The 26,057-nt window shown below is 34.4% G+C and overlaps 1 protein-coding gene across 1 annotated transcript; it reads right to left on the reverse strand.

The window, feature by feature from the left end:
- Positions 1-6,560: 6,560 nt before the first annotated feature.
- LOC149802107 (hillarin-like) lies at positions 6,561-23,111 on the reverse strand. The gene is made up of 9 exons (XM_089954385.1): positions 23,027-23,111; positions 22,481-22,594; positions 21,681-21,907; positions 18,420-18,628; positions 17,060-17,961; positions 16,625-16,793; positions 11,196-11,476; positions 9,897-10,082; positions 6,561-9,584 (listed from the first exon to the last, which is right to left on the reverse strand). Exons 1-9 carry the CDS (start codon positions 23,105-23,107, stop codon positions 9,537-9,539), a joined length of 2,217 nt encoding a protein of 738 aa, XP_089810511.1. The 5' UTR covers positions 23,108-23,111; the 3' UTR covers positions 6,561-9,536.
- Positions 23,112-26,057: the final 2,946 nt, after the last annotated feature.

Consider the following 26,057-nt stretch of genomic DNA (forward strand, 5'->3'; position numbering starts at 1 on the left):
CATCCTAACACAGTTTTTGATCGATGATTGATATGTATCAACGGCATAATCTAGCGAGTCTATTTATATCACCGCTGATAATGTTGGTTCGTGAACAGTGATAGCAATTTTGGATTCTTTTCTTTTGTTAGATTTGATTCTGCTTTGGAATTCATCATTCATCTGTTCGATCTCATAATTACCCGTGGGTATACTCACAACGTTCCAGTCTGGTCTTCCATCTGGTTTATTTTTATGTGCAAATACCAGAGAAGTATTTGCTTGCAACTCACTGAATGATGTTGATCTAATATTTGGCCAGCTGTGATATACTCGTAATTGTGCTAGTGCTAAGTCTTTCGCTGGACTCACAGTTTGAAAACTAATGCTAAATTCAGGGCTAGTTAAGCTTACTGATATTATCGTGGTTTTTGACGCAGTTGTATTAGCGACGATCTGCTGTAGTAATTCTTGCGATGACGACATTTTTATTATTCGTTAAAGCGTAGGTCTAACATCATTTTTCGTTGATTCTGACACAGTCATTCCCTAAGGCATATTTGTGTCTTCGTAGTAAATCGTAATCATTTCTTCGAATTCCTGATCTGATATTATTCCATCGCTGAGACCTGATGATATCAACGAAGATAATTTGGAAGATAATTTGGAGTATGCGTGAGTAGTCGCGGACAACTTCGTTGTATAATCGTGTAATGTATCAACCGCGCAAGTGGATATCTTTTTTGCTATGATATTAAGAATACCAGCAACGCCGGTTATAATGGCGACACCGATTCCTAATGTTGGTGCTATCACGTATGATGCTGACAACAATCCAACGATAGTTACAGTTCCAGCGGTGACCGCGGATGCAAAATATATAATTATATCAGTAACAACGACACGTCTGATGCATTTTGTTTTTGTTTTGCTGTATACTCGTGGATTATAATTTTCAGTTGGGTATGCCAGACACATACTTGTTCGAATCTGTATTTGTTTACGAAATTTAGTTCTGAAGATTGTGAAATCATATATATTAATTACTAAGTAATTAATTGAGGTGTTTCAGCGACAAATTCCAGACACCACCAGCAAGACGCTGAGGTTTATTTTTTGATCAGATGGTTACGCATAAACGTTTCTTCGTCCGCTTTATTTAAAACAATAGACACTGTCCCAGAAACATTATCGATTGAATGATGCCATTGATACTTGGTAAATAGACTAAACTTTGCACCGCTGAACACGGACAGCCTATACACACCGGTATGTTTGATAGTGTTATTTTGCTGTGACCATGTTGATGATCCTGATGATACTGTGTATACCACGTTGATGATCTGCTTGTGAAGAATTTTAGTCAAATTAACTTTTTAACGATATCAGGATTTCCACTGATAGCATCTTCTAGATTTTTTTCTTTCTAATATCATCGATATTACTCTGCGCTATCGTGATTAGATCTGAAAATGATTTAGGATGTCTGATCACATGTAATCGTTGATTAATCGTTTCAATATCTGACATAGCTATTTTAATATAGCCGAGTTCTGTGTTAATTTCAGAGAGTTTTACCTCAACAAACAACTGACTTCCAAAGAAATCATCTGTGATTTTACTGAGTTTTTGAAAATTTCTCCGAAGATTTGAAAACGTGTTTACGTGAACGTCATACTCAGATCGCAGCGTGGTTTATTTGGTACCTACTGTACTATAGTTATTGCCTACATATATTTTTTCTTACGGTATCTTCATCGCATGTTGGTTCTCTTAAAGCAGTAATAGAATTACCGCCCATGTTGAGCTGACCTGTCATTGTATCACCGGTGGATTGTAAACGATTATCAACACTTTTTATAATTTCATTTCTTATAGTTGCGATTGATACATTTGAGACTCTACGAACTATGTCGACCCACTTAATATTACTCGTCTTTAAAACACCGTATTCATCCCGTCCAACTCCAGACAGGTTCATAAGATCAGCAAGGTCATCACTAGGCGCGTTTTTCGACAAATCAATATCATATTTTTTTCTTGTCTTTGATAGAAGATCTTCCAACGATATCAACATTATACAATTGGTAATTATTTAAAACAGAACTCGTGTACGCGTGTACAACGTTATGAGGTGCATCGGAAGATTTTGACAGCGTCGAGTACAGCAATTAATTCACGGCAACATATTGGCGGATCAGTTATTGTCTGTGTTGGTAATGTTGAATACCAGACGGGAGTGTTTTGAAGATGGATGCTTTGCACTCTGGCGACATATTTTAAAAATTCTTTTTTGGTGCCAGTCCATACGAATCGAAATAAGTAATTCCACGTGGATCAATCGCGTATGCAACCCAGTGAGTACATGGACCAGAACTTCCATCGAGATTAATGATGCCGGTTTCAACACGGTTTGGTTGTTTTGGTAATTGGTTACGCATAAAACACCTCTGAAGTTTTTCATGTTTAATTTTTTAGCAGCATCAAGCAAATAAAAATTGGATATAGAAAGAAGACGCTTTGCGTCTAATGAAATGTTCCGGGAAGTCTCAGACCCTTTCCGTACCACGAATGGGGGGTTCCTGGCAGTCTAAAACTTTTCACTTGTTTTGGAAGTTTTTATTCCGTGATCTGTTGCTATCTTTAGTGCCATCCCAGCAGCAGCTGCTTTGGCAATAGCTGGAGCTTCAGCGGCCAGTCTTTGATTGTTTGGCTTCATTGAAGTGCCTGAGTTTACGTTCTGTCGGTGATAGTTTATTTAGACCACCTGCGATCTGATCATGTTTTAGAGCTTTTTTTATTCCGCATTTATTTGCTGATTTCGATTAAAGCCTTTTAATCTGACCAGGAGCTCGACTAACACTAACGTGATGATTTAATTTAATCACATGTTTGGAGAACATTTACATGTTTTCTACTGGGGCATCAATGACTCACATTCATTCACCGACACCTTCAAGCAGCATTGTTATGTCTGCGAGTATAACAGCGATTGCTCTATAACCACCAGCGGGCAGTCGAGCTACGCGAGCTTGAAAGTTCATATCAGCGACATATTGCCTGAATAAATCTAAATGTTCCAAAGAAAAGTAGTAGATCCGATACATCGTTATGAAATCCCGCTGTGATATCTGCAAACCAGAATCTACATTCTGATCACGTCCCATAAATGACCTTTCTGATGATAAGCAAGTGCAACATGAATGTGATAAAAATTTAGCAAACCTTCTTCAGAAGGTTCTTCATGTCCATTTATCCTCAAAGCAACCTCACTAACCCCATGCGTGTCAAATACCATTGGATTTCGTTCCTGCGATTTTACTCTGGCATTTTCCTGAAATGCGATGAATATATGTCGTGGAGCTGACACTCCCTGCTGTGATGCTATCATCCATGTGAATAACAAAGCAGCATTCCTTTGAATACTGTCTGTGGTCATAGTCAACCATGACGATGTTGATTTTCCACCTTGATCCATGATAGAGAGCAATCGTTGTTCTTCGGCAAGTGATGGAGTCATTACTGGCATCCATGGCGAAATTTTTGTTAGTATTACTTTACCTGCATCAACTGCGTTGGGTCGCCAGATTGCATCATTGTCCGTGGCTATTCTTACAAGTACTACTGTGTGTTAGCGCCAAATATAAATTTTCTAACATTTTTACAGAATCCAAATATATGAGATAGTCGAATCACACGTGAAAAATTTTCTTCTCCATTTAACATCGATATACGTGCGGAAAATCCTAAGTTTAAATCGTCATTCATTGATGCAACTTCAGTTCCAGCTTCATTTAATGTTACGTTTCTGCACTCTGAATGATCAGTTGTATCCTTTGGAAACATCATTGATGGACCAGCTGATCTCGAGGAATCATCTGAATATCTTGCAAGGCCAAGTATCGTCGTGGCAACATCAATATTTTTGAGACAGGATTCAGTATTCTTTCCGTCAATGATGTATGTGTCACTGTTAAATAACGCCATAACACCATTGTTAATAAAACCAAGTCGATCTAAAAGTCCGTACGCTGTATCATCTGTCTTCAAATGTCTACCTTCGATCTCACGGAATGCCTTAGCGAGTAAGAAATATCTACTTGTATCATGAACTTGCAGCTCAATTCTTCCTCGTGCGTTAGGTACACGTGCGTCATAAGAATAATATTGATAATCACGCACAGACCCATAACTGAGAACTGGCGCATCCATGTCAAATGCTGGATCAGTTATACGCTTGAACATTTTGTTATAATTGTTATCGTCTAAAACGAAAACCACTTCCTGCCATCAGACTAGCAGTTATATTGTTTTCTTTTTCTGATAGGGGTACCCATCCAACTCTGCTAGTTTTTGATTTTCAGCTTGACTTATTATTTTACCAAGATTTGTAGGCATCACTTCAGTGCTGGGTAATTTTACTGGCTGCGGTTTTCGTCGTATTAATCGTGCTAGTCCATCCTTGATTAATGAGAATGCTTTACTAGCAACACCATCAACAGTACCAATATCTTTATCACGAACAATATCAATAGCCTTCATTGATAATTGTTTAGCAATAGGTATTGCTTTTGGGGCTATCCTTCTGAATAGACCCTGAACAACATCACCGACTCCATTACCGTAGATCACTTTGTATTCCGGTAATTGCCAATTAATCACCCTGACCGTGATCGGTCCACGTTGAGCATTATGTATAATCATCATATTTTCTTGTCACTGATCTAATTGTATGCCCTCAATCACTGTGATAATCATCAACGATTTTATCAATGAGAGACTGATAAATATTATTGTCCATGATACCGCCTATAAATAATCGTTGGCAAATATCAGCTGCTTCATTAATGAGTTCTAGGGAATTATTTGCAGCTTGTTTTCTGCCAATCAAAATCTCTAGTCGTTCAGCATCGGCAACGACGTTGCTGGGACATGGAGTAATAAGATCACTTCCTCGAGTAGCAATACCACTTCCAGTGGCACTGGAGCCAGGATCTGTATCATAACATTCTTCTTTATTACCTGCTGCAGAGTCTGATTCCATGTTTTGTTCTACTTTCTGTTTAAATTTAGTAAAATTTGTATCATCCTTTTTGATAGACTGTACGTTATTAGCGACGCTATATACATCTTTAATCTAAATTTCACGCTTCAGAGATTTAACTTATTTGGGTTGTACGTATTTCTTTATTTCATCGTATCCGTACGCGGCAATATTTACTATTTGTTCCGGATCCCTGATAGCGCTAATACCTTCAGACGTAAATTTATCCATACCATTAACTTTAGCTTCTGGTTGAAGAGGTTGTGGCTGAGGAGGTTGTTGCTGAGGTGGCCGTTGTTGTGATTGTGGATGTAGTTTTCGTTGTAAAAATGAGATATATCTATCTATTCCATCGATAAATGGAATATATATTATATCACTATCTATGGCCTGATCGACGTCATAATATATTCGAAATATCAATTTGTACAAAGTTTTTGATCCACAGCTTATTAGCATACTCAAGTTTTAAAAATGTTTTTGTTGCTAAAACTTGCCGCTGCTATTTTAGATAATTGATCCAAGTTTTTAATACCTCTTATGGCAGTAATGCTTTTGTCGGTAAATTTATTTATTAATTCAATTTTTTCTTTTATTTGTTTTGGTTCTGGTTCTGATACACGATCCGTATATCACCTTTTTCAGCACGAGCTTGGTCAATATCTTCAAGTATTTCTCGCATTGGTTGAGCAGCAGTTATTTCACCAGGAAATTCTTGTAGAACCATTTTGTTTTTTAGTTCTTTCTGCTATTTTTCCAGTTGCTTTAGCGGTCTGCTCCAACGTGGGAAGAAGACCTTTGGTAGCCTTTGTAACAGGTTCAAATAGTTGTTCTGCACCCTCTATAAATTCCACCTTAGACTCCTAACGCTCTTGTAGTTGTTGCTTGACAGAATCACGGTTGGGGAGATATTTCTTAATTGCCTCTAGTCGCTCTCAATATAATCTAGCTGTGTAAGATTCCATTATTGATATAATAATGATTTAATTATTCACACAATACAGCAGAAGGGAGGGTGACGACCAACAATGAGTAAAGGAACACAAAAACACAAGCGTAAAAATAAAGTAATCCATTTAGAGAAATCTCGGTCGGTTAGAGGCTTCATTTTGGCGTTATTGACCTTGTATTTTCAATTTTCGTAGGAAGGTTTCTTTTCGCGAACGGACCCTTCTAGCAGTGGGGCATCATGCCGCAGACATGTTGCATCATGTCCGACCCAGACACATTATCCTGACACCAGGCCGACCAATCCTAGCACTTAACCTCTTCAATGCAGAGCACCTAGCGAGGGAGTTGTTGGTACCATTTATGTAAGTCTTTGGTATGACTCGGTCGGGGTTTGAATCAGCGATGTCCCTCATCCGAGGCGGATGTTCTAACCACTATGCCACCGGAGCGGTCAAAAGTTCCCATAGTTTCCTGCCGGTGATCTGTGTGATTGTGTGTGTTTCCTGAGTTGGTGGGGGAGAAGACCGGAGGCGGGTCTCATTTGCAGTGACATGCTAAGCTCATAGAAAGAAGGAAAAAGCGAAAATGTCAGTTCCTTTTTTATTTCCTTATCATCAAAGCTGGAAAAAAAAATTGTCAGCATTCGGAAACTAAGAACAAAAGTACTTATCCTCGGAATGTCATAAATTATCTATACTATTGATTGCTTTATATTATAATATCATATCACAAATTTGCAAAATAAAGAACGAAATGTTTGATGACTAGGGTATCTCAAATTTAAGCAAGAACGTTCTTGACCAGTATATGTTTGCAAGCTTTACAAGTCTCGTATCGGCTCAAGGGTAAAATATAACTATTGTCTAATACACATGTAAATCTGTCTGCACAATATTTCGTCCTCGCCATTGTAACACTGAGTTATGCCTACTCAAAGAGCAATAACTAAATGTTTTCTAAATGGTATACAACTCCTGCTTCATAATGGCGTGTTATGCATCATCTATTTATAAATTATTCTTTGGAATTAAAATTTGATTATTGACATTTCGGACAAAATGACAACTTTAGGATTATTGTAAATTCATTCAAAGACATCTTGGAGTATCTAATTTTGGCACATCAAGATTGTTGGTACTTCAACCTGTTCAAGAATATTGGTACATCAAAACATTCATTATTGGAATTCATTCGGAACATTCTATAATTTTGGACTTGTAATAGAACTTTCAGCATTGTTTGGAATTTAAACAACAATAATGAAAATGCTGAATAAATTTTCACTTTGTAACGAAGATTTTAGAAAATTATTTTTTTATCTAATAACCTTTTTGGTGACGCTTCTTTCGGTTACAACATTTAAGACCATAAAGTCGTAATATGTGGAAACGATTTCACACGTGCTTTGACTGCAAACAGACGTAACACGTTTGACAATATATGCTTCGAATTATGTTGTACAGAACAATTCAGTAGCAAACATTTCAATTCATAGATAGTTTGAGTTCTTTTAGAATATGATAACATGCGAAGATGATCATATTTTGCAAGACGGTATATGAAAGGTTTCATACTATTTTGTCTGATCTTTAAAAGTCGGTGTTCTGTGTTTCTGCTTACAGTATAGTCGACCAATTGTGCTTCTTATTTTACGTTTGTCTCGTTTAATATATACCCCTTTCCCCATGCTTTCTAGCCAGGCGTATCATTTCAGATGATTGTCAATTACAACATTCTTTGAATGAATCAAAAACATATTTTCAAAGTAGAAATTATCCTTTACATTTAATTGATTCTGCATTAGAAAAACCCGCAATTTTACTCAAATCGAGGCTATAAACACATCAAAATATACGAAGGAGACAAATACAATGCTTTTCATAATACAATATAATCCGTAGCTACCAAATATAGACCTTAGGATTATTAAATATTGAAATCTCCTCAATTTATCGAATAAAACCAGCGTGAAAACAATTTACAAAAACATGCCAGTTCTTGCCTATAAAAGCCTAAGAATTTGCAAGATTTTTTATCAGAACTAAACCGACAGAAAATATAAAAATATGTTTTATCATCTAAATGTAACATACGTCCCTGATGTCAATGTATAAATATTGGAGAAAGTAACTCATTTAGCAGCTCCAATACAAAAAAGTGTTTTCTATTCGTTATAACACTGACTGTATATTAACTGAAGTAGATTATTATATAACATGTACATCATGTAACATGCAGTATGTTGGACAAACAATTCAATAAGTTTCTAAGAAAATGAGTAATCATCGCATTCATGTAAAAAGTGTTATAGATCTTCAGTTTTCCTCTAACGTTTTAAGACTTTATAATACAAATAATCACTCTTTACGTGATTTTGTGAATGGAGAGCTGAATATACTGATTACAGAAAGTTACTGGATTCATAGGTTAGATACTTTGTATCCCAATCAGTTCAATACCAAGGCATTGCATAAACTTTTATAAAATTTAATACAAAAATATATTTGTGTTATATATATATATATATATATATATATATATATATATATATATATATATATATATATATATATATATATATACACCCTTTCTAAAGATATAATTATATATATTACTGGTTGTCTGTACAGTTTTACATTGAAATTTTAAAATAGCATCTATCGAATCCATCAATACCACACATCCTACACACTTTGCATGTGCAAATTTCTGTTTGTCCCATTGTTTCATGCCATCGTTATGAGAATGGTGCTTATTTTATTACGTAGTTCTTTGAATATTGATGTTATTTGCAGTATGGTCACAGACCCCTACAGGATAATATCCGGTTGACAAAATCCTTGAGTAATCCTCTGAAACTGTCGTATGATTGTTATCAATAAAGACATTTAAGTGCAAAGAAGCTTGTTATCAATAAAGACATTTAAGTTCAAAGAAGCATCCTGAAGTTTCATGACATGACGATTTTAGAAATATTGTTTCATCAAGGTCATTACAAACTAACTTCATGAATTTGAAATTTTCACTACACGATATATATTGTATCTCTTCAAAGTCTAAGAGCTCAGCTTTGTATCTTCTGCTTATCAAAATGTTTGATACATTACCCAAACTTGACATATGCCATCTAGCATTACCTTTGGAGGCAGGTTAGACGATTTACCTCCCCTGCCTATGATATATAAATGTACGAACTTGCTACCTATCAATATAGCAGCTGTCACCACGTGTTAATATATAATTAGGTGTTATCTTTCTTCTCTTGTAGAAAAAGAAGCAAAGATATACTATCAGATTTACACCTTCCATTATATACCTATCGCAGCGAATAAAGTTAAAGACGCCCTCATTGGCATCACTCTGTGAGACATATACCAATCAACTTATGGATATCATACATATATTTCTTCAAACCTTAGAAACCTTTTCGGTTTCCAGTTAAACAGAAGTTCTTATATTTGTACGATCATTACGTAAAGCGTGCTTGAAACTGGCCTTGTACAGGTATCCATGTATATGAATTTACTTGTGATTTTCTGAACAGTTTTTTTCTCAACGAATACTACGCACTAGAGAATACAGTGATCATAGTTTCAGAGACCTTTAACATCTGAAAAAGAAACAAAACAATAGTATCAAGATAAAGTGCCGTATTTCGTCACTATATGCTAATATCTATACATATTTAGACAATACGATGACATAGGTAAATAGTTTCCAGAATAAAGTATTTAAGTCCTTAATGTGTATTTGTATGAATTAAAGTTAAAATCGATTGGCTACTTGATAGTCATAATTGATTGGTTGGTTAAATGTGTGACGGGACTGTAACCCAGTGATTGCGAATCTAGCACATTTACAGGCGGTAGATAAAGGACCTATAAAGTACCCGTTATAAGCAAGTATATACTCAATGCCTTACCCAAACATAGAATGTTCCAGCACCAGCACTAGCCGTTCTTACATCGTCTTCTGTGTGCTTCTTGAGAAGGCTTTGGACATCATCGTATGTTTCAGCACCAACCTTCATCGGATCAAAATCCCTGACTCGTCTTAGCAGACCTTGTGTACCAGTTAACCCCAAAAGGGATACGATCTTTTCCCAGTTCTGAAATATGTAAAGTACAAGTTAAACATCCGCTTACTCTGACCAGAATAAACTAAAGCTAATCTGGAAATCTTGAATAGGATATTTGCTTGCTAATAAGATTAGGGAAAGTATATAAGGACAGTCATTCAGTTTTATTAAAACAAATTGCTTCGCTAAATTAAATATATTAGATTCTGACTTTAGCATAGATAACTACGTTTCTTTCAAACTTTTATGGCCTTGTTGGCCGCATGCCAGAAAAAAAGACGCCAGACGTCAACAGTGTCCATTTTCAGGTGTTCTCAAGCTGTGGTTGCTATTATGTACGTAATATTATATTAACGTCGCTATGATGTCATCGCAATAGCAATGTAAACAATAGTATCTACAGAGTCTATTGAACCCGAATGATTTCTTCCGGTTTTTTAATTAAAAACCTGCAATGATGTCATAAGAATTCGAACGTAAGAATTCAATTCATCATTGAAATGTTGTAGATTATTGTTTTCAATACCTATTTTATAAAGAGCTATCCTTTAAAAATACAACCAGACTAAGTTGGGAAGTATCATTACGATTGCCTTTCACAGAATCAAAGTTACTCGATTCGCGTGAGAAACAGACGAGGATGTTCTGGATAACACTGGATAATTTACAAGTGGAAGTGAATGTCTTTCCATAGAAAATTAGTATGTTACCAGTATAGTATACCTCAATGATACCTAGTTTAAATAATTATTTTTGAAAATGAAAAATTTCTTTGAAATAACATTTTGGTTTTTAGAGAAACATTTGCTTCTGGAAATGTAATACATAAGTTCGACTTCTGCTATAGTTTTGTTTTTGGAAGACTTTGCGAACCCAGTTTTCAGCATGCACAATTATAGTAGTGTATATGTATATATATTTTAACTTGAAAAAGAACCTAGATTTATAATATACCCAGAGTCTCGCAGTTATGAACTCAGAAAAGAGACTCTTCTTTGGTTCACTTCTTGTTTATTGGCGACAGACACACATGCTACAACCATGGTCTAAGTATATACACCCAGAAAAGTCTTTGGTCAGGGATGTGGACGTGACTGACGCAACTTTCAGACTCAACCTATACATGTAGCAAGATGTGCAAACCTCTAATTCCTGTCGACTTTCCCCAAGCAAGATGTAGGTCGCCATCATGACATCGTGTACAACTTGTGGGGGTTGTTTGTAACTCTTAATTTCTGATATTGTTCTCTGCTTCATGTCCAGAACATCGTGAATGTATGTCTTCAGATTTCTCAAAAGGTCTCTTAGTGCCTCTGCTTCAGAAATTTGAGACTGAAGCTTATTTTGGAATTTATTCTTTTTTGCCTGTTCTATTGCCCTGTCTAAGCAATCTATGCGCCTTTTCAGTAGGGCATCTTTTAAATCTAAAATGAGAATGAATAAGTGAAATTCATAAAAATCTGTTTTTATTAGAATGAGAAGTACATATAATGCGAAAACGTTAGACATGATTATATGTGAAAATTGTCGTTATAATACGGTTTTCTGTATTAGTTAGTACTCTTTAAAACATCATTGTCACGTATCTGTAGAATGTAAATATAGAAAAGCGTGTGTAGTTAATAATATAAAATAATAACTATCACACTATAGAATAAAGTGCCATAAAGGCTCCAACAGAGTCTGCAAAATCTCGTATAAATAGTTTTGTGATACTTCCAGCTAAAGTCTAAAATGATACTGAACAAAAACACCTTTTCAGCCAGTGTAATAACCTTTAGATTCAGCGCTTTCATTGCGTCATATGAGTAACATATTTTTTGCCACCTGTGTAAATATTATAGTATTATATTCAAAACCAATGCCAAATATATGAAAAGGAAATGGTTTAGAAGAGTAGGAACAACCTTTCTCGAGAATGTTACCTTTGCAGGTCTACACAATTTTAAAGTTACGAGTATATAAACTTTTTACGAATTCTATTTTCAGTCAAGATTTTGGCAATGAATTTCATAAAACCGGTGCCTTTTTGAAAACCCATCAATGAAAATCAAGACTTCTTGCATTGTCTACAATGCAATGAAATAATTTGCTTTATATATATATATATATATATATATATATATATATATATATATATATATATATATATATATATATATATATATATATATATATATATATATATATATATATATATATATATATATATGTGTGTGTGTGTGTGTGCGTGTGTGTGTGTGTGTGTGTGCCTAAACAGGATTTTAAAATGGGAACAAAAGGGATCTTTAACATGGAGGAATGGATGGTCGAGTTTGTTATGTGACAAACGGGATTTTAAATGAAAAGCTTGGGTCATAAGTGGATAGCACCAAAGAGGTCTAATGTTTATGAACACAAACGGGAATGGTCATATTCGAAGTTTTATCTACTATAGAACCCATGCTTTTTCCAACCTATACAATAAAAAATTGTTTTATCTTTCTATACATCATCCAATTTTTGATTTATTGCTAACACACCACTTATTAATTACTATCCAACACACTAAGTATACTATCCAAAACATGATTGTGCATTCTAATCCAGCAAACACATTTTGATTATTATACAATGCACTGTATGCAATGACTAAAAATACCACACCTACTATCTTACGAAATGTAAAGGATGTTGTAAGAAGGGGAAAATACATACAACTATCAAACCAAACAAGAATGTGAGTGTTTAGATACAAGCTATCGTCACAAAAACATATTCAATCAAGCAAGATTATAACTATTTATGGACACTATACCCGCGTAGAAGAGGTAATAATATACGAACTACGAGAAATTTGATGTTAAAAAGTGACATAATATTTAATATTGTCCCTATAAATTTTATTCTTGAGAAAAAAGGTACTGTGTGGAAACAATGGAGAATATGATGTTAAAATTACTGTCCAATACCTAAATTTTAATTATCAAACAAAACCTAAATTGTGTTATTATTCAACATATATATTTTCAGTTCTACCCAACAGACGGAGTTTCATTACTATCCAACATCTACTTCGTTATTCCTATCCAGCACCTACTTTTTGATAACTATTTATCAGCATATACACCCTATCCAAAGATAGTATCACACCACGCCAAAGCTTAGGTTTGCTACGCTAATGTGAATGGAAAAGGTTTGCTGTTTATGGAGATCAACAGAGAATATTAAAAATATATAAATATATATTTTTAACAAAAAGAAACACGTCAACACGATTTTCTTCCAACAAATACCCCAAAAAAACCAATAATATGCACGTATTTGCAATGTTGACAACTTTTTAGAGTCAGACTAGACTTCCAATGATATAGTATGGTGTCATTTTACCGTCGATGTACACTGCGTTTTAAGACTAAAGAAAATAGATAGCCCTAAAATTCACATAATCCACTTTCTATCGTTTCTAGGGTTCTCAGAGTCACAAAGATATCTAATGAAAATCCAAGACTGCTTTGATAAAGAAAATACACACAATATAATTTGCTCTTTTTGATTACACATTATTGAACTGAGTAGAGAACATTCAGTAATGTAGACTACCAGAGGAGGCAATCCATCCATAAGAATCAAAATATTCCACCCTGTGGTTATTGGTAAATTGTGCAGTTACTCAGTGGGTTCCTGGACGATGACTGTCTTCTCAGTTATGACAGGGTAGTGCATGAACTGCGAGTAAGAATTAATGAAATTTCCAAGGATCTGTCGATTTCACCTGTAATGATAAGTCATTAGTTCACACTGGAAGTTTTTCTTCTTTTCAATTTTTTATGATCGTGTCACAGAGGCCTGAAGGGTTTTCCAAGACTTGGTCTGCCTTGTCCTTACTGTGACTTAGAGGATGATGCAATGCTTTCGCCAGAAGTGTGAAGGAACTTTATATGTGTCTGGACGCTTTACAATATCTTTACCATTTTAATGAACACATTTTTCTCCTGTTTGTATTTCTTCAGACCATCTTTAGGTCTATGATTGCTGATGAGTAGGTTTTGAAAAAATATTTTGTCCTTGCGAAAAGAATTGATTGCATTCTTTAAAACATGTAATCCTCGAGTAGCCATCGGTTTAAAGATGGATGTTACAGTGTGAAAAGCCGATTTTAACAAATATCCTAAAGTATGACCTCATTGTCGATAGACTCTTTATTATATTGGATGCATTTGTTACAATTTGCTGCATAATCGTTATAGAAAATGTAGTTTCACGATGACCTTTCAATGGAGAGTAGTATTGCCTTCCCAAATCTCGTTTTATACTAATATTGATTCTGTCAAAATACGATTTACTGACAGAAAAATAGTGATGATTTACAAATCTCGGTGAACGTGGCACGTGTTTCTCTTTCATTGTAAAAATTCTGTGTTTCCAAAATTTTGTACTCTAAAACTTTAGAGTACTGAAACATTAAATTTAGATATTATCTTAATTCGGTAAGGTTGCTAAATTAATTGTAGAATCAATCATTGTTGTAAATTCTTTTGAACGCGGCTCGTGTTTCCACCAGAATAACAAACCATCCAGCCAAAAAAAAAGCCATATAAAAAAGATAGGAAATGACATGTACAGTTTGATTTCTGACAAATTTACTACCCTTTGAACGCTGTGATCTAATTGTATGGACATGGGTAATTTGGTTGCAGATGAGCACTATGCGTTGTTGTGAAATACTTCCAAGGAATTCTTACTCAGGAATGTTGATTAGAATTGATCATTCATAGTTAAATGGCTATGGTCTCCGAAGAGTCACTCGCTGTCAAAGTAGAATGATTTTCAAAACGATGAGATCTGATGCTGCGACTAGAAGAGTTGTTGGTATGGCTGGCATAGGTGGCCAAGCTAGCGTTGTTGTTGTTACTGTCGAAGTATTTCTACTACGGACCGAGAAGGATTTAACCTATATAACTGCTGAATAAATTTGTTTACAATTCTTTGCCTCCTTGCTGTAAAGTCAAATTTCCAATATCGTCTCTAATGACACAACATACCACACAAATCTAGCACTAAAAGACGATTTGATTTTTAGACACTGTCACAAACCCTCTTCAGTAGCTCTGAGAAGGATATGAAGCGTTTAGCGGCATGGCGATAACTTATACTCATTTTTTTACAGTCATTGACGTATTAAGCAGCAATCCAAGAATTAAAACTGGATGGATATCCATTCCAACAAACTTTCAATTCTAGAATTCGATGTTTTCCCACCTCACATATTCTTCGCATGAAAATGATTTCGATATCGTATACGTCCTCTTCTATCTTCTTTATTCGTTGTAACTCAGGCAAGTATAAAGATTCTTTAAAACGTTCATGTTCTTTTCTTTCAACATATGATTTGGTTCATACAGTTTTGGGGTTATTTTCTTTCCAAATGATGCCTAAGACGTTTACAACAATCACATTGCTTATAAAAGAAGCTAGCATTGGTTTTGTTAGTGCCGATGCATTTCAATGACTTGGAAGGATGTCATCAATACAACTGCATTGTAAAATTTGTCCACTTCTTTATCTCCTTGATGCAAAGTCACATTTACAGTGGCTGCTTTAATGACTCAATATACCAAACAAATCTGGCACAAACAGATGATTTGATTTTTTATACACACGTTCTCCACGTGCTATCACACAAAAGGGCTAATCATAATGGATGGATTTGGTTTTCGTTTCATTTAGGAATCATTTGAGTATTTCATTTGTAAGAGATCAAAGCAATTCTAGAAAATGTTTGTGCGTGTATTTGTCTTCCACAAAAAGACAAAAAGTTAAAACATCAGTGTGTTAAAGGTATAGCTGTATAAGCATTAAACCCTTCTCATTTATATACATATATGTGTATATATATATATATATATATATATATATATATATATATATATATATATATATATATATATATATATATATATATATATATATATATATATATATATTGTTCATTACACTTGGCGTGTAGATGCTATATTGCAGGTATTGGGTAGTAGATAATTAAGTATTGGAAAGTATATAACTATGTCCAGGATAGTAAATAACTATTCCCATGTTAAGTTCTCAGAGGGGCTATAAACTCCGAACTGAAACTTTCCCTTGTTAAAATCCCCTACACCTTTTTCCAGTATTAGAATCTCGTTTGTCTCCATACACGTTGGACTCTAAATTGTCCCATGTTTAAATCCCTTTTGTCCCAATGAACTTTCAACCCTTTGATTATATCATCGTCAGATAGTTAAGTTGCCCAGGTTAAAATCTCATTTAGGAATATAGTGCATGCTCATGTCAAATTCCCGCCTGAGTCTATAAACTTTTGCCCATTGTAGATCAACCTCTTCTACAATATTCCCTTTGAGGACAACCACTTCTAAAAATGTAACAATGTATTGTTCGGCCATTCAGTGTCTCTGTGATAAAATCCTATTTGTATCCAAAACATATTTAGACATTGTTTCGCCAATAAACTTTTTTCATCGATTTTAGCATTTGTTCCTATAAATTGTCGACTCTTTTAATATGTCCCTATAGTGGCACACTATAACACTTACCTTTTCCTGCTCTTAGCAGCTCCAAAGCATCGATTGCTTTCGAGAGATCCCCTTTATCTTCAAGAGCAAGGTCTTGAAAAGTTTCTATTGCCCTTTCTAGGCCATCTATATCCATCCGGGTCATTGTTAATTCATTCAATCTGTTTCGTGCTTTCTTTTCCTTAGCATTCTGCAGAAAGACACTTTAGTATCAAATTACACTTCATAATTCAGTCTATTCATCAGTTTACAGAGAGATTATTATTTAACGGAGATATATTCAATGTCAAAATATATTTTATTTCCAGGGAACCTATAGCTTTTTAAGAGACAGCTTTTAAAATTACGCCTCATTAAAATATAGAGCAAATCGGAATTTTATAGTCGTTTATATCAGTTTAAGCAATTTCCGTATCATCTTTCTTTAAATCTGTACAGATATACTTTTGTCATTACCTCGTATGTTCTTGTTCGTTTCCTTCCCGTTTCAGATGTTAGCAGATAGTTGCATATGTTCTGGCGTTCTTGAGAGGAATCCTCTGGTTTAGCAAACATTTGTAGGGCATATTCTCCTCTTTGGATGACTCGTATTCGTATTGACATTTTTCTCTCTACAGTTGTCTGTGTGATGAAGCGCTGAAGCTCTTCTTTTCCCAGTGAATTATGAACAAGCATACTTTCGATTGCAGCGTTTCTTTTCATGGCAAATGTCATTGTAATTTCTTTGCAAGCCTGGATTTTGACAATTCCTGTTTTGTGGGACAGTGCTTCTACTCCCATCTTCTTCATTTCGCTAGATGGGCCATATCCTATTGGAGGATTTACTGGAAGAGGTTGGCAATTTTCTTTTGGATCTTTGCATCCTATTTTGAAACTGCATAGATCCGTTTTGGAGCTTGGATTCTCTCCTCCAACAATTACTAACTTGTAAACTCCTGCTTGTATGAATCTAGCTGTGAATTCTACGCCTGATTCCTCGTTTTTCTTGAAAACAAATCTTTGCAGTTGCAGTTCCTGAGAAATAGGTTTCATAGATTCCTTTTCGTTGTAATATAGTTCATAATCAAAAAAGTAGTCTCTCTTGCCTCTGACCGATACAGTACATTCGCCATCGGCTGTTTGAAGTCTGCAGTTAAAACTACTTTTGATCGAAACTTTGTCTTCAAAGTAAGTTTGTCTGCAATGAGGAACTTCAGCAAATGTCTGAAATGACCATGGACTTCCCAGCAGCTGCCATTTTTTATCGTTTGGAAAGCAAGAGAAAATCAAATTCTCCGGATTCGTAAGGAAATAGTATTCGTTGAGTTGTCGTACCGTTACGCCCTCTGAAGCTTTTTCTTTCTGTCTGACCGGCTTCCCTGTACGTGAAGCAAAAGGGCTATTTATCTGTGCTCACTTTCCTTAATTTATAACTTTGGTTACCTATCTATGTGTGACATCTTGGTGTATATAATATTTTTCTCTCATAACTTGCTCTTCGTACAATGTTTCATACTAATTTGGATTATATGATTTGAGTATAGGCGTATATCTTACTTTATCTACAGTGGAGCTAAAATGTTTATCCTCAGATCCATCTGATCGAGGTCTATTATTATACTATATTTGATGTACACGAGTTAAGATCCAGACTACTGATTATCGGTAACACTGTGTTAGGATTGATCTTCCCTTAACATGCAAATAGAAAAAAGATATAGGGTTTACATTCTTTATTCTACATTCACATCCAACGCATAACTTCCTTTAATTTAAACATGGTTGGAATTTCTGCAAACTACCCTACATCCAAGATAAACATTTGCTGAAGTCTCACCTCCTGCCTCAATTTTTACAAATCCTCCTGCAGCATGACCTACCAGAGCCCTGCATGCCCAAAACGGGAAGACCAATCTCCATCCACCGCTGACATACACGGCGTTCCAGGAATTGTCCAAACGCAGGCATTCCTCCTCTGTCATACCCACCTCATATGCGGCACTCTTTGCCTTCCCAATCACAATGACGCACGGTATTTTGGCGGCACTGAAAGTATATTTTATTTCAAGAACTGAAAATATTTTTGGAACTTCAGTCTTTAACGAGTTCTACGTACAAACCTGTAGTTTCTTATTAAAAATAAAACTATATCAACCAATAACGGTTTATATTTTCCTCACTGCTAGTCAATAATATTTATTTCGATTACATGTGCTGTTATAATTGACATGTAACTTCCACAAATAATACTTTCATTCCTTCAACGGGATTTTGAATGAAGAAAACGATGAAAAAAAGAAATAAATATTGATTGTTTTTATATAGACCATATGGGCCCAATAACGTGTTATGTAGAGTTTATTTGATTACTTGTCTGTTAAATTTAATTTTTTATTTCATTATATGCTACTGTAATGTAACATTGTTTACAGGACTTGATCTTGTCCAAAATTGAATTCATTTCTGCTTGACCTGATTGACCTTTCAAAAAGTAATTGTTCGTTATGTAAACAACTAATAAAAGCTTCATTATTCTCTATGTGTATGAGCTTATTAACCAAATTATTATTCAGGTAAATATGTTGATCAAAGTCAGGGATTTTGGAGATTCCCATGTGAATTTTAAAGGTTATTATGTTGTAAGTTAACAAGGCTCATTAGATCATTATAGAAGGTTATTTTCCATTAGGTATTGGTTGTTTGAAAAAAAACGCTAATGTGACCTGAGGTCAAGCAGAGAACTTTAACAACAAGCACTTTAGGTTGTATTATGTTGTGTCCAGTTTGGGCTGAATTTTATTTTTTCTTCAAATTATTGAATTCAAGTGTTTATTTTCTAAAGACATTCAATGGAATTTATACTGAATTCAAATTTTAAATAATATTTATGTGATTCAACAAGAGTCTGTTAGCACATTAGTTCTTCGTAGGCTATAACAACACGTCATCGCCTTCAATTCTGGATCTCTTCGGGACTTGAACTGAGTTTGATTCACGATTTTTTATTACTAGGACATGTGTCTTCAATTCTTTGATTATTTTTGGATTTAATTCGCTATACCGTAGGTTCTTTTTGTCCTCATTTTTCACTTTGTATTCTAGGGAAATAAATTATTTATTAAATTTTACAAAGCTTGTTGTCTTCTCTCTTTTCTGTTGCTTATTTAATTATTTTAAGAGCATAGACTCGTGACAAATGGTGCATGTACTTCGATTCTGCTATATTGTTCGTTGTTCTATAGAGAACTGTGAACTCGAACTAGTATTAAAACCGTATTGGTATCTCGTATGTCCATTTTTTACTTGAGATTAATATAGCGAAATGCAGATATGAATATATGCCCTTGGGCTGAACGGCATGTCAACATAATGATAGCTATGTTGTGCCGGTTAACGGCAAAACTCTAAAAATGTAAAAACAGAAATTGCACATAATCAATAAAATATTTAAGATCCGGTAAGGAATTGAAATAACATAAGTATGATATTTAATTAAAAAATTTGATGGGATATTTTATATTATGGATATCAGCTGGAGGCCAGCTCTTTTCACGTCGGTCCGATGTAAAATTCAAGTGGTATGTCGTTTTGTCAAGGTGATTTAAGAGCTGCACCAATTGCTATATTTACTTATCCACTTTAAAATATTTATGACATTGACTTCCTTATAATGATTTGACACCAATCCAAAGACTTAAATACCAACCCGCAGCTGTGGTGGGTTTAGTATGGTGCGCCTCTCTTCCGTTTCTTCGCGCTTAATGTGACATAAAAAAAACACAAATGAATCAGTCTGAATATGTTTATTCTTATCCTACATTATTTATGATACTAGTGATCTTAAGTGTGTGAACAGATGTATTCTGCATTATTTATTATACAAGAGATCTCAAGTTTGTATACTAAATCAAAGCCACCGAAGTCGGAGATCAGTAAGACTCATCTTACATGCTTATCATTTACCTTATTTACCGAATTTTTGATCATCTAAATGTATCATAAAAACTAATCAACGATATGTCAGCAAAATATAAAACATAAAGTTTTGTAATAATCAATAAAGTACGGTCTTACTTTGCAGGAATTTTGTTTTACCAAAACCGAATTAAAATACGTCGTCTCTGTCACGTACTTAATTGGAAGACATATCGATAAATAAGTTTTCTAAATAAGTAAAACGAATTAATCTACCTTCAAAATTAAGGCATTTTGCAGAAAAGTTGGTTGTATAGCTTGTTTCAGATTCAATACAGACGTTTATGGAACCTGTCCTGATGTGAGTCCTACTGACCCCATAAAATTCCATACCGGGTGTATTACAAATGATATATATTACAATATAGTATTTGCCTTTTCTGTAACATTTTATTCATTTGTCAACATATTTTGTCCATTTAAACTCACTAGTTTAGTTGTAATCAATATCATTTATCTGGCAGAGAATAAATGCAATATCAGAGATTATAAATTCAACATGTTTCTTAGATGTAATACGTTTTACGTTAGTTTTCATGATACTGTATATTCAACATATGGATATTATTTTGTATGTTGTTACAGTGAATCAAAGGCATGCAATTATTTCCCTTTTTCATAGCCTTCTTTAAAAAAAAATACTAAATTATATAATAGTTATATGAAATAGGTATGATTCTTTCCAAATTCACCTTTGGGCAAAAATGAGAAAGTTCAACAAAACATGCATATACCATTTGGTGTACAAACGTATTTACTGTATGCGTTGTACAGAAAATATTGTACATGGTGTCGAGTCAAGACACAGCTGTTTTGTACAATAGCATAACGCATACTGACAGGTTACTATAGTGATCGAATAAAACGTCACAAGTAAAGCATATAAAATACTGAACCAGGACACTTTTGAGTACGTTACTGAAGTTCCATAAAGAAGTCTTTCCAGAATTATGTGCTTAATTAATGAAGTATCAGTTTTCATACTTGAATGGGAGGAGTAAGCACAACAACTTAACAGAAAATGTTTGATAAAATCATGCGACACAACATTTGCATTTCAACTTTCAGATGATTACATCAAATGCATAGCAATGACATTTAATACTATTATTCTGTAACTTACCGACAGAGAAGTGCAAGAAATGTTGCGTAAGATCCTTTGTGCTCCTTCATCAGTTTCATATAGCCCCTTGGTGTGTCAGCTGAAGTGACATTGGAGTAATTTCCACCTTCTATATTCTGTTGCCCAATCCAGACAAAAATCGCTCTTAACTTCTGCAGATCATTTGTCAGATCTTTTGTAAGACACTGGATCAATTCTGCATAACTATTCGCCTTATCTAGCGGTACCTTATTGAAAATTTCCAAAAATTAGTTAAATACGACTGCTTCCATTATACGTACTATTAGCTTTTTCTAATAAATCGATGACTTTCTTTGAAAGTGATATGATTCAAAAGATGCCATGTTATCACCTTCCTTTTTCCACAACATTTATTTATTTTATTTCAAATCTTAGTGCCATTGTGTGTTATGCAATATGAATGGAACAATATTCTTCAATTAAACAAGGTCTTACTTTGAAATATATTAGTATATACAAAAATATGTTTTTCTAATAAGTATGAAAATGCCGTAATCATTAAAATTGTAAGCACGTGACCTAGGTATATTTATAAGATATGATGGTTCTCCAAGAAGCTCTCTCTCTCTCTCTCTCTCTCTCTCTCTCTCTCTCTCAAACCGAAGATTACCAATAATCAACTGTACACACGCGCCATCAAGTACAACGACATTGTGCGATTAATCAAAGCATCTGAAATGCAATGTATGTACGTATATATTTGTGTAATCTACATGAGGATCTGAGATATACTTCACAATATCAACGTAACGGAATGTAACTGTCGTTTTCTGACTTACATTCCGTGCTCGATTATCAATATCGATATAGTTCTCTCTGTTAAATATGTCTTTCTTTTTGTCAGGTGGGGGACGGGCTTCTGGATAGCCAGGTTCATCCAATGGAACCTCTGTCTAACAAAAGAGTAATTTTACATGTGCATGACATTGTATATAATTTTCTGAAATCTATAAACACGTTTTATGATATTTTTATAGTTTAAATTCCATGTGTTTCAATTGGCTGCGTATAAGATAGTAGTTAGTAAAAAAAAAATGGTGTTGTAAATTTAAGATTCGGATGAACATACACGTTTTAGCATGTATATCTTGTAATTTGTGTTAAATCTATTTTGCATATATTGTGCAAATTTTTAGATCTCTGTATATTAATATATGTCCCAATGATGATTTTAAAGTCATAATATTATGCTAAAAGTTCTAATTACAACTGTGCAGATAGTTTGGTATTTTCTATTTCACAATTTATAGAGAGAGTAAGTTGTAGCTGAGTAATCAGAATTGAAAATAAACAAAGTCTAAGAAAGCTAAAGGACACGCATTTACCTGTTCAATTTTTGTCTCTTGAAGAAAGTCAGACTCACTTTCACTTTCTTGCTCTTTAAGAGCCGACACGTTGCTCCCCATTTTCCTGTTGTCTCAAAAAAGTCTGAAAAGTGATTTAAAAATTCCAGGGAGATATTTATTAGTTTAAGCATATTTTAGTATGCAATAATCTCATTCAAATTCGTCAAAGCGTTTTCGCAATTTCTAAATGCCTTTCCAGTGCATCGATTTTAACATACAAAATGAAATCAGAACACCGGCGTATGTGATATATATCCTCACAATAGATGATACAACTATTGAAAGGAAATAATGGAAGAAGATGAGAAAATATATGTGGACAAGTGACAAATCCTGTTTGTAAGACATAGTTACACAAAATAGTTTGAAACATTGTTTTGATTGAATAGTTTGGTAGTTTTAATATATTTCATGCACAGACAAATCTGTAAATTGATTTTGATCTTCCTTTACTTCAGGATGTCCTCTTTTCATGATATCAAATTTTAAACTGTGTTGGCTTAATTCAATTAATATCATGCGGCTTTTGTTGATATGCCTTCTAAATGGAAATAAATAATTTTGATTCCTTTCATATCCGTCTAACAAAGACAGATATTCGTATCACATAAACCCAACCTGATTTCTCTAAGATGCTATTGGAAGTAGTAACAACTATTACTCAAGCCTGCGTCGATGTTCAATAATGTTTGTAACAAGATAACCGGGTTGGATTTCGGAATTACAACAGAATACGTTTGATGGTGATACAAATACAGTGTTTAAGGATGAATGACTTGAATGAGAAGAATTATGATTATTACGTGCGGATTTAAGATCCAAATATTGGACAAATTAACATAATCCGCACGAACCTAATAGTGGAACAAACGAAATGCAAATAAATGACCTTACACAGTACAAGGACAAAGGTGAATGATAAACAGTAATTTCACACGACGAAAAGACTAATGTGTTTTACTCAAATAATAAAATTGAATATACTCAGATATTGACAAATGAAGTATTTTACTCAAATAGTAAAATGATGAAAACAAAGGGACATATATCATACGAAATATCTTAACAATCCCAAAACACTGGATATTACAAACCCCAAAATTAGCCTACGGCAAAAAATATTACATGTATGGAGTTACACACTCCGTATCCAGCACAATGTGCTACCATACACACTGGTCAATCAAGCAGTCAGTATTCCAGGTAGTCACCATTAAATTCCTTGGTCAGTCAATCAATCAGCGCTCACAAATCGGTTAGCAACGCCCGATCACCTGCTACTCGACCAGCAATACTGTTCACTCAGCTCTACGGCTGCTATGATTCAGCTTCACATCTGCTATGGTCAACTTCTATGGTTAGCTCTACAGCTGGTACCACGTCGACTCCGATCAGCTGAAAATACATCTATCAACATGTACAATGCATGACTCGGGCATATACCATAAAGCGTAATGGCGTTATACATGGTTAAGCTATACCGAATATATTATCGGCACAATAATTACAAAATAATAAACAGGTTCAGAAATGAACATAGTCCTGACCGATAAAAATCCTACGGTATTAAACGTTTCTTAAAAATGCAACTTTATAATGCAAATATAAATATCTTGCTAAATCACAAACAATAATAGAAAATATTTGCATTGTACTACGTCAGCCGAAGCTACATAGAAAATATACAAATATAAACGTGGCAGTACAATAGTTATAACTTATATACAAGAAATTAATAAATAACTCACATACCTCTACAGCTGAAGAAGCGCAAGTCCTTAAGTAGTCCGCTCACCGACAAGACGTTCCGTAATGTGAAGATTTTAGTCTTACGGTGAGGCATGCATACACAGACGATGCAGCTATACATCGTCTGTGCGCTGAAAGTATTCGGTTTTTCCCATCGAAAACACTTCGCACGTGGGGCATAGGATGAACCGAACTCACTGTTTCGAAATATTGTAAAATATACACAAATTACCCCGGGTATTGTTTTCAAAAAAAGAAAGGGACCTGAGTACATGTATTTAATTAATAAAGAGATTTATACAATTTAGTGACAATTGTATGTGACCAAATGAAACAGTATAATTATTAGGTTTTGGAAAAGGAGAATGTATGCATTTCCACTTGTTAATACTTAACGATATAACTTTAATTTTTATATGAAAGATGCCTTCATAAAACGTAAATAACGGCTTTTGCCTAAGAAATACCTTCTATTCATAAACAAAGGTGAAGTGTCACCTTTAATATTGTTGTTCTTTCATTCAAAGTAGTAAAATCCTGTTTCTAAGCATTTGATTTTGGTTACTGTCATTGCAACCGAACATAGTGATAATACTTCAAGCTGAACTCTCTCTAGTTCAAGTGAATTTTCCTCGCCACGTGCGTCCGTCGCAATAATAGTACATTCCAATAGGGGTCAATTACAATATCATTTTAAAGAAAATGTTAAGTCTGTGAGGTTAGACGTCACACAAATCGATATTATATGTATCTTTACTGTTTCATTGTTTCTTTGAACTTATAAGCACTGACATTTATTGTAGATTGTTATATTGACTGTCTAGTAAACTTAAAATTATAAAATATGATCTTTACCCATCGAAACTTTCGGATTTCTTTTGAGCCTACGATACGAAATTGGACAAAACCCAAAGAGCGGTGACTGGACACTTTGCTCTTTTGATTATTTTGCTTCCGCGGCAATTCTTTAAACATATATATTCCTCTGCGCTGCCTTTTTAGTTCCCCTTCACAAAAGAAATCTCATTCAGTAACTACTGTAGTGAGCCTTGGGGTGGTTTACCCATTTGAGAACTGCCTATCTTTTGCCGCCATTCTAATATTTATCATATCAATTGTGGTAGTTAAATTGCAAATATAGTTGCCGGATGAAATTAGTCGGTTATATACGGTACATTTTGAACCAGAAGAGAGAAATGTTGCCAAGCAATGCCTATGTATAGCTTGAGTCTAGTGTTAGCAAAAAATACTGCTTGTCCAA

This window comes from Sinohyriopsis cumingii, chromosome 4 (genome assembly GCF_028554795.1).
Source record: "Sinohyriopsis cumingii isolate HCF-2022 chromosome 4, ASM2855479v2, whole genome shotgun sequence".
NCBI lineage: Eukaryota > Metazoa > Mollusca > Bivalvia > Unionida > Unionidae > Sinohyriopsis > Sinohyriopsis cumingii.

What these genes read in the sequence shown, in the direction of transcription:
- LOC149802107 (XM_089954385.1), bottom strand. Translation starts at nt 23,107, where the DNA reads ATGGGGAGCAACGTGTCGGCTCTTAAAGAGCAAGAAAGTGAAAGTGAG. An exon ending in TTGATAATCGAGCACGGAAT is followed by an intron (nt 21,908 to 22,480) that starts GTAAGTCAGAAA and finishes ATTTTCAATAAG; the next exon opens with GTACCGCTAGATAAGGCGAA. An exon ending in CTGGAACATTCTATGTTTGG is followed by an intron (nt 9,585 to 9,896) that starts GTAAGGCATTGA and finishes TTTCTTTTTCAG; the next exon opens with ATGTTAAAGGTCTCTGAAAC.